The sequence below is a fragment of the Herpailurus yagouaroundi genome, unplaced genomic scaffold (assembly GCF_014898765.1).
Source record: "Herpailurus yagouaroundi ecotype Mexico unplaced genomic scaffold, PumYag 159, whole genome shotgun sequence".
Classification (NCBI taxonomy): Eukaryota; Metazoa; Chordata; class Mammalia; order Carnivora; family Felidae; genus Herpailurus; species Herpailurus yagouaroundi.
The window spans coordinates 14,296,835-14,312,650 of NW_024412400.1; the positions used below are offsets into that span (position 1 = coordinate 14,296,835).

Here is a 15,816-nt window from a genome sequence, read left to right on the forward strand (position 1 = left end):
CCTCCCCCGTTCATGCTCTGTCTCTCTCTGTCCCAAAAATAAATAAAAAACGTTGAAAAAAAAATTTAAAAAAAATTACACCAGTATCTAGTGCCCTGGTCAAATTCAGAAAACCAAGGGAAAGTGGGGTCCGAGCCCCTGAGACAGATTTAAATGTGTAGTTGGACTGGCGAGAAATACAAGCTAACTAGTGAAATCTGCAACAAATGGCGGCCTCAGCCTTAGCCGTGTTGGCCCTGTTGAATGTGCCACATTCTTCCAGTCTCATGGCCTTTGAACTGGCCATTTCCTCTGCCTGGGATGCTCCTTCACAGGTACATGCACAGTTCTCTGCTCAAATGTCTTGACAGACATTTGATATGACATTTGATATCAGACATCATGCCTTCCTGACACCCAATATCAAATATATAAAGTAGCATGCCCATCTTTTATTGTGTTCTGAGCTTCTTATCTTCACTGACCTGGTCCATATTTATATTTTCAATGATTATATGTCTTATCCACTAGCATTTACTTAGTTCTTTTTTGTTTACTGCTTTCCTAGAAGAGTGTCTGGAGGGATTAAATATTTGTTGATTTGACTAGAAGGTAATTGTGAAGTATTAACATCATTTATTTTGGCTAATATCTCAATATCATGCAGGTCACTATGAGAAACGAAAGATATGATTCTTTTTTTAAAGATGCTTGTAATCTATTTGTTGGTAAAAGCCTGTCACACATTGTATTAGTTATCCATTGCTGTGTAACAAATTACCCCAGAACATTAGTAACTTCAAACAATGAACATTTATTATCACACACAGTTTCTGTGCATCAGGAATTGAGGAGTGCTTAGCTGGGTGTTTCTGGCTCAGAGTGTCTCATGGGGTTGCAGTCAAGATACTGGCCTGGGCTGTAGTCATCTGAAGGCTTGACTGGTGCTGGATCATCACTTCCAGAAGAGCTTAGTCAGGTGGCTGTCAAGTTAGTGCTGATGTTGGCAGAAGGCTTCAGTTCCACCACTTGGACCTCTTTTAAGGCTGCTTGAGTGTCCTCATGACATGCGGTTGACTACTTCTGGATGAGTGATCCAAAAAGAGAATAAAGTGGAAGCCACAATGTCTTTTATGACCCAGCCTTGGAGGTCAGAGTCTGTCATGTTTGAGATATTTTGATGGTTACACAGGCGAACCCTGTTCAGTGTGGAAGGAGCCAAACAAGAGTGTGAACACCAGGTGAGAATCGTCTTAGAGACTGGCTACCACACATGAAATAAATAATGGCATATACATGCCCAGGTGTAATTAAGTGCTACATGGTAAAAACATTCAAGGTTCAATTGATTTTGAGAATGTAGACTTATATAATTAGAAAGGCTAAGTTGGATGGCAAAGTTAACCCTCATTTGGGCAAGGGTGTTTAAACATTTATAAACAATATTTATTAAGGCCCTGTTTTCTGTGCTAGGACCACAGATTATGAATAAAGCCCAGACTCTGGGAAGGGAGTACTCATAGTCCATTGTGTGGAAGGTCATAATTTTGGAGCAATAATCATTTTGAATGAATTTAAATACATTTTGCAGGGCAAGAATTATCATCCAAAACCAGTTTTTCTCTGGGCACTAAAAATAAAAATTACAGATACACAAAATAAGCACATATGTGGATGGAAAATAAAAGTCTTCATGTTCTTATTATAAGCAATTTCAATTTAATACAAGAAAGGTGGATTTTAGGAATCATCACCTAAGTAATCTAACATCAAAAACTCACCAATCGTGATTATAATACACCAGCAGAAGCCATGTGACTACCTTAATAGAAGTATTCAGTGAAAACTGGTCTATTCTCTCAAGCACCTCGATTTCCCTACTCCTCCCAAATTGGAATGTAACTTCCTAGATTTTTAATTTTATCAGCCGACCAAAACAACCAATGACTCTGCCCTAGTATTTGTCACAATGATTGACCAAAAGGACATCTAATGTCTAAATCAAGTGACCATTGTTTCTTTTCACATTTGCTCATTACCTGGTTTATTATTCTTATCTCAGTCACCTTTCAGCCTGAGTCTATGGCCTATGTTAATGCTAGTCTTCAGCCTTCTCTAAGGAATTAGAAAAAAAAAAAACAAAACCAAAAACCTACCATCTCATAGTCATTTAGTCGATGTTCTTCTTTAAGACAGAGATTAACCCAACGCACTGTTTTAAGTAACATAAAATTCAAGTAGAAACCAAACCCCGGTCTAGCAGAGAAATAGACACACACCTCTGGTGGAAGATAATAGATGATAGCCACAAAAAGCCTTGCAACTGTGTAGACACTCTGACTTATTAATTCCTCTTCTAGAAAAGAGTTGAAAGAAAAGGTACACAAAGATAAAATGATAAGGATGTTCATGACAGAGTGGTTTATAATTGTATAATTAAAAATCTGGAGGGGCACCTGGATGGCTCAGTCAGTTAAGCGTCCGACTTTGGCTCAAGTCATGATCTTGAGGTTTGTGACTTTGAGCCCCATGTCGGGCTCTGTGCTGACTCTCAGAGCCTGGAGCCTGCTTTGGATTCTGCATCTCCCTCTCTCCCTGCACCTCCCCCACTCATGCTCATTCTCTCTCTCTCTCTCTCTCTCTCTCTCTCTCTCAAAATAATAAACATTAAAAAATGTTTTTAATTAGAAAAAAAGAAAAGAAAATGTGAAAACAAATTAAACATCCATCAAGAGAGTATTTTGTTGTATGGATAAAAATACAATGCAATCCTTAAAAATCATGTTGTAGAACAATATCTCATGGCATGGGACTACATTCACAATATATGGTTAAGAGAAAAAGGCTATGGAAATAACTATGTGGTTGTTGCTCCTTATGTGCATTTAAGAGTACATATTTATTTGGAAATAAGATTGTAAGAAATTTTTAAATGTCACCAGTGATTTATCTGTAGTTGGTGGAATTGCAGGTGATCTGGATTTTCTTATTGGAATTTTCTCTTACTCTTGTTCCTCTGCTATCTCCAGGACAACATGCCTGGGCTAGCGTGTTGCAAGATGACAGGTGGTGCATAAAGCAGAGCTTAGTTGCCCCATTTCCCCATCTAAGACCGTTAGCTGGTCCTCGATAGGTAAGTGAGCCCACCTAGTATGAGCCACAGAAGAACCACACCTGAGTAGACCCACAACTGCCCACAGACAGACAAGTGAGATCACCTGAAAGTAGCCAAATTGGCTGAACTTTTCAGGCTCCCAAGCTAAGAGACGTGCTTTGTTGTTTGCCATTGGCATTTTGTGGTCACCTACTACCCTGCATCACTGTCGCGATAGATAACGGATAGAGCTAGAGCTTGTCAGGGTTTGGGGAACTGGAATCAAAAGGCAACAACCACCTGAGATTCAGTCCAAAGGTGCTTGAGTATAGAGCTTGTTAGAAAACATTTTTGAACAGGCTAGACCGGCAGAAAGTTCAACATCAATCTAAAAATAGAACTGCCGTTCTCACATGTGCGAGGCATTATGCTATGGTGTGGGTGGGTCACAAGTGGAAGGACATGTAGGCCCTACCTCCTGGAGCTCACAACCGCAATAGCAGGAATTTCCGGACCCAGATGCCGCTCTCAGAGAGTTAGCAGCAATTGTATTAGTACACTACAGCACCAAAGAGCTTCAATTTGCTGAAGTTGGTTAAAAATGCATTAGCTCTTCTCCAACATGATTCTGAAAGCACAGTAAAATCAAAAAGTCTGTTCAGCTGCCCGATGAACTTGAAGTAATGAGGTCTATAAGCTGACTTGAACAGAAGAAAATGATATTAAGCTTTCATGGAGGACAAATGAAAGTATCTACCTGTAACCTTGCTGACAGCCAGAGACCCTTTGCCATTTAAAACTCTGCTGCTGTGGTGCATTATTCCCAGGCAGCTGAGAGTTTAATAAGACTTCGCAGAGACACCTAACCTTCCGGTCCCCGGCTGCCTGCTGGCAACCCTAAGGCACTCACTGTGGAAGCTGACAATCCGAGCTAACATCAGGGCACGGATTTCCTCAGACACAGGGGCACAGGTTGGCATAGCAATGTCTGCCTGCTGCCCCGCTGTGCATGCAAATCGCACAATGGTCTGGTTCCAAGCTGGTCATGGTGCCCAGCACCCCTGGGTGTTTGATCTTGGAGATTGTGGTGGTCACCGCTCTTCATCATTGCACTAACCTGGCTCCCCTGCTGAATGAAGAGCTGCCATTTAGTGTGATATACAAGGCTTTCCTTGAGCAAAGCCCAACCTGCCTGGTCCAGCCTTAACTCCCAGTATTCTTCGTATCACACCCTCCACCCCCTGCACTCTGGTTACTCGGCTTAGGTATTTGCTGTTCCTGCTTTTCCCACCTTTGTGCTTTGTTCAGACTGTGACTTTCATCGTCTCCAGCCAGCCCACTCTTCCACCTTCCAATTCTGGCTTTGCTTCACAGGTCTCTCCCCAACTAGACTGTAAAAATAGTAGTGATACTTACATAACATGCAATGTGCCAGGAACTTTGCTAGGCACCTTGCCCATCTTAACTCATTTTATTCTGTTCAACAACTCTAGGAGATGAGTGTTATTACTATTATTATCATCACCATCATCCCAATTCTCAGATGAAGAAAGTGAGGCTAAAGCAAACTGCTCAAAGTCAGAATCAGCTCCACAGGTTTGGAGATCATGTGTGTCTTGTTCACTGTTGTATTACTAGCGCTTCGCATGAAACCTGGCCCATAGTATTGAGTGAAGGAATGAATAAAATGCCACCATGAAGCTGTGTCTGCAGTCAGAATTAATCTTCCTCTCCTCTCCTTTCACAGGTCTGCTCCAGTACTTAACACGTAAGTACCTAACACATAACCTCGTAAGGTTGGACCCCCATTTCCAAATAATCTGCACTTTCACACTTCTCTGTACATCCACACCTAACCCTCCTTTGCTTGGGAGAAGTCAGGCTTTCATAGATAAGGTAGTTTCCAGCTCTGGTGTTGCCTGAGAGCAGCTGCTGCTGAGAGATGAAATTAGGAGTCCATGGGGGAGGTGGAAGAAAGACCGTTGGCGGTAGTTGGAGGCTGTGTGGCCAGTCCTCTACCCTGAAGAAGCACAAGGCTGCTCCCCTCTGCAGTGAAAGGGCTCCAAGAGCTTGCTGGCGCATTTAGAACTCCTATCCAAGAGGAGTGTCCCTTGCCAACCTCCCCTTCTGTGCCTCCCACACTTTGGCTTCATCACCGTAGCAGGGGAAGTTATGGAGGTCACGGAGGAACAGGGGGCGATGGATTGCAGCCAGGAGACTCAACAGGAAGTGGAGAGCATAAATGATGGTGATCCCATACAGGACCTGGGGTCTGATCCAATTGTATTGGTAAAAGCACTGAGTCCCCTTAGGTCAAGACCTTATGGGGTTTAAAGATCAGGTGTCATTGTCATTGGCCCTCTCCGCAATTCAAGAGGAACCAAAGCAGGGCTTGAGTGGGGAGCCCTAGTTCTGGCTTAACTCCCTCCATGAATAGCTGTTGGCAGCTGAGGGCTAAAGCTGTCTGTAGACGTCAGACTCCGTAGGGTGGTTTCTCACTTCTGGCAGGGGGCACCTGAGACTGAAGGAATCGTTTTAAAGGATTTTGTAATTATTGACTCTCAGCTATCTAGAAAGAGAACTCCCTTCTGCTTTTAGACATTCCATCTTCAAATGCATTTTCTGCTTTGTGGAGCACCTATATTTATTTACATCCTTCCATCTCTAGATTGTAAGCTCCAGAAGAGAGGAGCATGACCATACTCATATTTCTCTTCTGCCTGCTCCTTTCCCTCTGCAAACTGCAAGAGGCTTGTTGTACAAAATTTTAAATCTATGTAATTTAATTGTATGTCATTATAAGCAAGTGTCATTGCCAAAATAGACTAACTCTGGCCATATATTTTGTTGAGCTTTCTGGCTTTCCAAAGGTCTTTGGAGCCAGGGCCTAAATTCCAACTTGCTGGAGGAGGGCATGCTGAAATACAACCCGTGCTCCCTGTGAAAGGCATCCATACGTTTATTGGAAAGCATCTAAAATGCCACAGAATCTGCCACTACTCATCAATACTGAGACTCCCCCCACCCCTTTTCTTTTTTAACAGAATGAAGAAAACAAGGTGATTTAAAGCCATAGTTAAAATTCAACAGTGAGGGGCGCCTGGGTGGCTCAGCGATTAAGGGTCCAACTTCAGCTCAGGTCATGATCTTGAGGTTCGTGAGTTCAAGCCCTGTGTCGGGCTCTGTGCTGACAGCTCAGAGCCTGGAGCCTGCTTCGGATTCTGTGTCTCCCTCACTCTCTGCCCCTCCCCTGCTCATGCTCTGTCTCTCTCTCCTTCAAAAATAAATAAACATTAAAAAAAGTTAAATTTAACAGTGAGATAGATGTCCCTTAAAAGACAGACATTGCTGTTAACACGCTCATCAGAGAGAGAGTCACATGCCGCCAGTGATGGTTTCCAAAACTTAAGTTTAAAAAAGAGAAAAAAAAATTCTGATATTGATGACGGTAGATGGAGAGATACAAGAGTAAGACAAGTGATCATTTCAAATGCATAATTACATTTTATCTCAGTAATAATTAATTGCAGTGTACTTAAGCACATACTCAGTTTCCTTCAGAAAGAATAAATAGAAGATAAAGTTGATTTACAGAGCATTTTCACATAAAATCTCATTTATTCCTCACAACAATGCTTTTGTTTAGATAGTTCCATCCTCATTTTACATAGGAGGAAACTAGATGATCATTCCACCACCCACCTAGTAACCACATCATTAAACAGTATAGACAGTTATAAAGGGAATGGGATCTGAACAAACAGAAATGTACTCAAATTCTGGCCTTTCCATTTATTGGTCATGTGACTTAGGCAAGTTGGTAAAATCTGAACCCAAAACTAGATTTAGCAACTTAAAATCCTTTGATACAATACCAAAAGGGTAAGGAAGACTTGGAAGACTTGAGGAACAGAAAGGGGATGGAAACATATGCACACTTTTTTTTCTTTTTTGGCCAAATGAGACATTTCACCATTATGGGCCTATCTACCTTTTGTAATTATTATAGAGTCTAAAAATACTTAAAAAAGAAGTGACCCACTCTTATGAACCCTTCGTGATATTTTGGTGGTGCTGGTATCCTATTAACTTATAATATCTCTATATATGCTGCCTCTGTGATAAAGCAACCTGAGGCTGGGCAGGGAATGGGCTAAGCCCCATCAGTTGAAGAGCCCATCTGGGCCTGATCCAAAAACAAAAAGCTGGAAGGGTCACTGGGCAGGCGTTGGGCTAGCAAGCTGGGTCCAACCCAGGAGACAGGGCTATTTTGATAGAAGCTCCACCCTAAGGAGAAAACAACCCATGGGTCAGATACAGCTGGAAAGCTGCCACAGCTGGAAAGCTGCCACCACACCCAACCAGTGAAACTGTTGCTGGAACCAAGAAATCAAGTATATAAGTTAACTACTGCCACAAAAATGCTCTGTAACAAACAACCCCAAAACTCAGTAGCTAAAAACAATAATACTGTATTCTATTCTGGACCTGCAGCTCTGCTTCATTCTGCAAGTCTCTGGGTCTGGGTCTTCTCCCGGGACTTTCATCCTCCTTGAATTAGAGGGCTTGTCACAGCATGTTCTTTTCAAGACAATGGCAGAGGTACAAGAGGTAAAGAAGAAACACCAAAAGCCTCTTAAGGCCTTGACTATGAATTGGCCCCATCACTTCAGCTCTATTTCATGGATCAGAGCAGGAGGCCAAGTGCAAAGTCACAAGGCCCGGTAGTAGTTACACTCTGTCTGTGATAGAGCCATGATAATTATACAATGCAGGGAGATACAAAGAACTTGGATCAGGAACTCAATCAATGACTGTCCACCTGCTTGGCTACATTATTCACATCTCTCCAATATGAAAACAGCCCATCCCCATCAAAGGACACCACAAGTCTCACCCAATCATGTATCAGGCTCAACATTTAGGACTTCATGATTTACATCTGGTCCAGATATGAATTGGACCTATAAACTGAGAAGACAAATCACAGGCCCCATCCCCTTTCCACACCCACACAATATGCATTGGTATAACAGAGACAGGAAAATCACAGTAAACACCTCATTCAAAATGAAGAAACTTGTTCCTTAGTGATTCTGAAATCCTTCTAGGCAAATTAGCCAAGTTTCCCTGCCAAAGGAGGAGGATATGTTTCTTCATCAGACCTTGGTCCTGCTCCCAGGGGAAGGGAAGGTGAGCTGGGGGTGGGGTGGAGTCTGGTAGTGTAGGAGGAGGATCTTTGGTCCATTGTTCTCTACAGCTCCTAGCTCTGTCCTCTGAGACTTCCTTTTCCATCATCTTCCTCATTTGCTTCTGAAGAGGACACTGAAACTTCTACTTCTTTTGGGTGGCTAAGTTTTCCTAGCCCATTTCCTACATAGAAAACGGGGCTCAGGGGTCTTTTTTCCCCTCTCAAACAGTTTCAGTCTCATTTAGTTCAGGCTATTAGTACTTAAGGTGGTGTCAGTTTTTCTACAACTTAGTGGGTTTTCTATGTATTTGATTCTAGTCCATTCTATGTGTCAAAACCACAGTTATTTTCAAGACAGGCTTTTCTCTCCAGATTTAATTACTAGCACTTTGGGCATGTCAGGTGGCTGCACTACTATACCTTTCAGCTTTGCAGGAGGTTTAAAAGTCATTTTGTAATAGTTTGTAATATTATTAGCCACACCCCTGATTGGGTCCTTACCCTGAGGCCATGTTTTCCTGCAAGCCCCCTAGATTTGGTCTTTGTCTCTCTTTATGTGATTCAACAACCAACCCCTGGACTTGATCACTGTCCCCAGGCTACATTTTAATTTGAGAATCTTTTTCTGGTTGGAGAGGCTGAAGATTAAAAAGTTTTATTTTTTAACGCAGCAACTTCTGGGCTGCTTGCAAACTGCGTTTTATTTTGTTTGGTTCTGAGCATATCTCCTTTCTCATAGTATTTTCCTATATGCATTTAAAAGAAAACAACTCATTCTTTCAGAATTTTTCTTGGAAACAAGTTTCTCCTCTCTCCCCTACCCTTTCATTTGCTGCTCACTACTCTGCATGCCTATACCATGCAACCACTCAGTGGGTGGGAAAATCCTAGTATTTAGATTTGCGTACATAGAATATCCCACTTGGACCTTAACGTCAAATTTGTCTTTACTAAACAACTCTTTCAGAATTCTACTAAGTGACAGCAAGAGTTGGCTCAGCCCTAAAAAAGAACTTAGAATTTTTTAATTGCACTATGTTTAGACCTCTTCTTGGAACCATACAGAGGAAGAAATAATAGAGCAGGATTTGGATATTTCTATTTTGGATTTTCAAAATCTTACCTTTGTCCCTTGGAATGCCCACAGATGCAAATTCTACTGGTCTGGAAGTATCTGGAACAGAACTATACCAATTCTTAACCCCAATAAGTGGTGGAGTTATGGAATGCCAGCTATTTGGTAGAGGCATTAGGTTATAGAATGGTTTCGTTCCATGAAAAGCAATACACAGTTCACTTCAGTTTTCATGAATAAAAGTTTCCTCCAAAAAGAGCTAACTGCCAATTTTTTTCCACAAAGCCTCTAGATAGTTTATGATAGTGCTTAGGTCTATTAGTGGACATATTAACTATCTGTGACTCATCACCCTCCACTGCAGAGCCAGGAAATTCAAGGCTGTAGACACTACAGACTTTTGCAAGTGCAAGGGTGCACTCCTCTCTTTATCCCACTGGTGGCAACAAGTCAAAATACGTAGCCTGTCTCCACTAAAGATAGAGCTAAGCTTCTTACCGCTGGAAATACCTGCATAAATTCAGCTTCTGCATGAGGCAAATGGACCAGGACTTCCTAGAATATAGGGCAACAGAGTTGGCTTTGGTGTTTAACTTTCCACAGTCTGTAGATCTAAGTGGGGACTCAGCTTCTGGTGGACCCAGCCCTTCCATAGGTTCATGGAGGCTACAGACTAGCTGGTCAATTCATTGCAAAGAGGATTAGTCAGCCACTCCTCAAACTAGACAAAGAGGAGGTCTTATTCCAACCCAAAGGCTCAGGCAGAAGGTCCTAACATATTGCTTTATAGCTCCCATATCAAACTTGGTATAACTAGTGTGCTTAGAATTTAATCTCCCTTGATGAGCAGATACAATTTCCTTATAATGTCCTCCTCTGGGCCTAGCAGGAGGCCCTAGCTATAGAGGCAGGGTACTGTCCACCTCCAGGCCTGCCCTGGGAGTCAGCATAGTCAGAGAAGTCTTTGGCCCCAGTCCCCCAGAAGCAGGTGTATCACCTCAGGTTCTGCTGAAAGAAGCACATTTAGGCTTTAGGCTTTAGGCCTAGGATAACCAGGCAGAGGCAGTCAGAAGAGAAATGCTTTTGAGACAACATCATGGTCATGACTTGCATAGTTTTCTGTGTGTTAAGATTGCTCTATGCATTTTATGTCTATTCATACATTTCCTTTCACAGCAACTTCTACTCTATAGATGGAAAAAAGCCCTGGCTCAGAGAAGTTAAGTGACTTGCCTCAGGTCTCCCAATGAGTCGTCGGCAGTACCAGGACCTGAAGGCAGGCATCGTGTTTCCACAGTCCCACTGCTATGCCCTGGTGTATGTTGAGCGGCCTGCCCTGAACATGGGGTCTTTACCAGCAGGTAGGGTTTGCCAGCCAGGCAGGATTCTCAGCCTTGAGGACAGAGATGTTAGTTGACTGCTCCTTCATCCGTTTTCCTGAGCACATTCTATCTGGAAATTTGAAAGGCTATATTCTCACATGGACAGAGGCTCCCCTCTGTCCTCTTCTTGGAAAAGGCCTTTTCCCTAAGAGCCTCTTCTTGGAAGGAGATTGAAGTTTCCTCTGCAGACAGAGCCAACCCAAATGTTTGTCCTCAGGACCAATTTGAACTGCCCAAGTGCACAAAGACTTCAGTGGAAATTCCGGACTTCTGCAGCTTAGAACATGGCAGAGATGAATTCAGTCTGGAAATTTCAGTGTCTTACCCATGGACTCTATCTAACTTGGAAGAGCACTGGCTATTCCACCAACAGGAATTAGCTGCAAGTGATCTAATTAGTCTACCACCTGGGGGCTTAGATCAAACACTCGAATTGTGGGTAAAGTCTTTCAAATACAATTGTAGTCATTTTATTGTTGATTCTAAGAAGTAACAGGAAAATGGGATCGATTACTTCTTGAGACATTTTGTAGGCTGTGAATATAAAATCATAGCGGCGAGACAAAGAGGCAAAGTTTTTCTGAAAGGCTATGGAGTAAATTCTGTTAGAAGAAAAAGAGGAAGCCTTAGTTTCCACTGTTTGATACCATTTAGAAGTAAATATGATGCAGTGAGAGAGTAGTCATAGTCACTCTGGCTCATGGCGTGGTTCTGAAAGGCAGGCTCTGTCAAAGCACGAAGAGTTTCGAACCTTTGCTGAACTCACACAGTTTAGCCCCAAACTTGGTATCTGCCCCACGCTTCTAATCTGCACCTATTCTGACCTTCGGTGAACAGCACTGTGAATACAAGAACCCTGAAGTCGACCCCACCTCCCCCCTACTGTCGCATGCCTATTTCCATTCTCAAAATCCTAATAATCCATTCATTGATGTTAATGCAGCTGGAAACCATTCTGCTCTCTCCATATAGCACCACCATATTCAGGTTCGCATAATCCTGCAACTGGATTTCCCAAGCAGCCTCCTAACAAGGAGCCCCGTCTCCAGTGTTCTCTTGCTCACTCCATTCTCTGTGTTGCTGCTGGTGTGATCTTTCTGAAATGTAAAAGGGACTCTACGGTCTAAAACTCTTCACTTGGCCCCTACAGGTACACGTTCCTTAGCCTGTGTACACAGTGCTACTCATCTGCTGTGGCTACCTTCACACCAGCATGTGGTTACTCCAGCTAATTCAACTAGCAATAGGTCCAAGATGCTGAATTGCTTTCTCTTCTCTCTTCAAGCTTTGTTTTCTGTTGCGATGTGCTTGGAATGCCCTTTCCCTGATCCCATACTCCCAAGAGAGACATGGAGAGAGAGCGAGAGTGGGTACTGGAGATGGATGTGCGTTAGAACACTTATGTGGAAGGACACCCCCTGAAACTGCTCATGGGAATCCCTATGGAATGGGGTTTCAGGGAGGCGTTAAGGGAGTGGTATTGTAGGATGTACTTTTTGCTGTCCTATAATGCTGAGAATTTTTTTATTGTGAGTATGCTTAACTTAATCTTATATTTTTCACTATGTTTCCCATCCTCACCTTCAGAGATACTGATTTAATAGGGAAGCATCCAGGATTCTGATCTTCCACAGCCTCCCACCTCCACTTAATCAGGTTTTGGAATCATGGTTGAAATGATTATTTCCAGTATAAGGCAACTGACACCTTTGAGAAGAACCCCAACTCTAATATACAATAATTTTTTTTATTATTTCCTTTTATTTTATAGTAGCTTAATTCCACTACCAATACACATACTCAATCTCTACTATGCTTGAATTATATGGAAGAATTATAATAGCCTTGACAGCCATCTAAATAGCCACATTTGAATAAAGGGCCTAAATAATCATTGTAAAGCACGTATTTGCACAGTAAGTTTCATAAACCATTTTAAAATTAAGGCAAACAAGAAAAAAAATCTACAAATACAAATATCAGGGTTTCTTAAATGCTAAATTGTTTTTTTAAATCTTAAATCTTAACACTAACTTGAAGACCATTTGATTGGCTCTCAAAACAATGGATATTCTAAAAGCATAAAACAGGAAGTTGTTACAAATAGCAGCTTTGGTATAACATATACCTATCTCCCTACATGTTTTCAAGTTTTTGACTTTGGAAAAATATAAACACGTAACTTTTTATAATTAACTTTTGAAAATATTAATAATACCTTAAAATTCAGACATTAGAGCATCTATTTCTTTAAACTTGTTAGTTATGTTTTCAATACATTCTCCAGCTTTTAATTTTATCCCATCAATTATAAGACAGTCTTCTTCATAGTGGTTTTCAAATGGGCCGCCTGCAGGAACTTCAGGGCTGCATTCAGATAACTGTAAAAATAACCATACAATTCATCAGAACGATATCAAATTTACTGGAACACCGGCTTAATTATTTGAACCAAATGTAAAGTAGTCAGTAACTCCACAAGCCACAGCAGTTACCCAAAGTGTTCTGTTATGCTGGTGGTCAAATAATGATCCCCATGTAGAGTATAATGTACAAGAAATGTGTTCATATAAGAATAACTTATTATTCAGGTCGTATTTCTTTCCCCCAATATTATACATTTTTAGGTTTAATATTACGTGTTGGAAAAACATGATCAGTTTCATTCTATGACTTTTCTATATTTATTTATTTTTATAATTATTATTATAGGGAATACAGCTTAAAACTGTTTGAGTCACACCTTCTATGCCTATCTTCTCCTAAGCCTCTGCATGACTTACAAATAGTGATAGCTTGATCTAGCTCAGTGGGAAGAGACACAAGTAAAAACAGTGCAGATATACATAAACACATACAAGATTTATAACTTCAAGATTCATTAAAGGTAGAGATAACTTCCATGAAATTAAGAAAAAAAAATACATGTAATTTATACAAGTATTTTCATGTAACATCAAAAACTGTACCTTTTAATACAAATAATTATTCAACAAACTCTGTTTTATTTGTATATGGCTTATCTAATTTGTGAATTATTCTGGAAGATTTTATAAAAATCTGATATTAATTTCCTCTTCTTGCTTACAAAGTTGGGGCATGAAAACCAGTGTTAATATTAGCTAAGGAAGAGCATAATTAGGAAGGTGACTCTACTGAGGAAAATATTCTCATAAAACATTTCAATGACAAATAGAAACGAATTTTGATTATCCATATGTGTATGCTTTCTTTTTTATGTTGTCACTCTCGCTCATTGGTATAAATGCTTGAGAGTTATCAACCTCAAACCTGATACATGAAATGAAGAATGAAAACATCATCAAATTTACAACTTTGAAAATAGCTTAACCAAATCTGCTCAGAGAATAAACATGCTTAGCACCTTAAAATTATCAGGTGGCTCTTTTTGGTGTGTTAGCTTATAAGAGGCCACTTTCTCCTACAAATAAAACACAGCTCCAGGGTTAAGCAATATTAACTTTGGAAGCCATATTAATTTTCCCTATTAACTTGAATGAATGAATGAATGAATGAATGAATGAATCAAAGAAGAAAGAAAGAAAGAAAGAAAGAAAGAAAGAAAGAAAGAAAGAAAGAAGAAAAAAAAAGAAACCCTTGTGGTGATCATTTCTTTTCTTTTAAACTGAAAATTGTCCCAGCTTTGATAGTTGGTTTCATTGCTATTCTTCTCATTTAAAAGTGAACAAGGCCCTAAATATACAGAACCTGGTGTGAATGCCAGACTTAACAAAGCTCAGTGTGGAGAATGGCTTATGAACCAGTCTGCAGGAGGCACTCACCTGCCTGCCAGCAAGTTAAGATGGTTAATTTTTATAATTCTTAAGTGGCTTTTGAAAGCATAAAATATTACAAGAATCTAAAACAAAAAGCAAGCTCCTGCCTGGTGATATATTAAAACTATGTATTTTACCTTAAGGAATAAAAATCCAAAGTAATTTTCTGTTCTATCAAGTTACTAGTTATAATGGTAAAATAGAAGCCAATTCTGTGGCTGTAAAAGCTCCAGGACATCTCTATAAAAAATCAACCTGGCTGTATTTTTGAGAAGAGAAACTGCAAACACTGAAAACGTGTTGCACAAAACCATATGGTGCTCAAACAAAGCACACATTTGCTGGAAAAGACTAATTGTATATTAATTATATGTCTATAACATATATGTTGCTAATCTACAGATCCTGTTTGACAAAAGGTAAGATCTATAGAAAGAAAAAAAAATTTTTTTTTTCAAAAAGGAACTCTAATTGGAAAAATGGCATTCACAACGGTACAAATTCAGGCACAAGTTGATATTGCTGGTGCTACTTAAGAAAACTATGGTTTTCAATGTGGTAAGAGTTTTTAGCATTAATTTTATTTCCTTTTGGTGTATTGCTCTCTTTAACTGTAAATCTTGTATATTTTGATTTCCAACTCGGTAAAGGAGGTGTTTACGAATCATCTTTATTCTTGTTGAAGTTCTGAATGAAATCATGCAATTGGGCAGTCTGCCAAAGTGGGTAAACAACCTTGTCCACGTATAAATCCACCTTTTCCAGCATCTGAGAAGAGACAGACTCGGGAATGGGCAGTTGCTCAACAGGAGAATGTGGGAAAAGAGAGGAAGTAAGGAAGTCTCAGCACTTAATCTCTCCAGGGACTGCCATTGCCAATTCTCATCTGTAATAACAGCTAACCTTGGGTGTCAGTTACTATGCAAAATACTTTTCCCAGTTTGCCTTATTTAACCCACAAAGAAATCCTCTTGGGCAAGTGATAAGCAACTGTGCCAAATTACACAAGTCCTCCCTGGCAGGACTGGGCTTAGGACATTGGTATTATATTCCAGAGTAAGAACTCCCAACCAACTCCCAACTTCCAAGTCCAGTGTTCTCTGGACTCCAGGCACAGCATATATCTAAATGAATGAATGAGAGAATGAATGAAACCTTAAGGATACATGACTTCTTGCTGCCATTTTTCTTCCTATCTGGAGAACAGCTGTACTGCCTTGAAGAAGTGTCTGCCTTATGACTTATTTTTCTCATACCTACCACACTGCTGCTCTGTATTAATGACCTAGGCTTGTACC

General features: G+C 40.6%; 1 protein-coding gene across 4 annotated transcripts in view; it reads right to left on the minus strand.

Moving 5' to 3' along the window:
• Positions 1-773: 773 nt before the first annotated feature.
• Positions 774-15,816, minus strand: part of ZCWPW2 (zinc finger CW-type and PWWP domain containing 2) — a 151,136-nt gene continuing 136,093 nt past the window's right edge. For 3 of the 4 annotated variants that reach the window (XM_040479994.1, XM_040479997.1, XM_040479995.1), the window contains exon 10: positions 6,555-13,102. In XM_040479994.1, the coding sequence (XP_040335928.1) occupies positions 12,941-13,102 (162 nt within the window). In that variant the 3' untranslated portion in view covers positions 6,555-12,940. Of the gene's footprint in view, positions 1,179-6,554; positions 13,103-15,816 lie in introns of those variants that run through there. The other variant, XM_040479996.1, reaches the window with a different exon arrangement.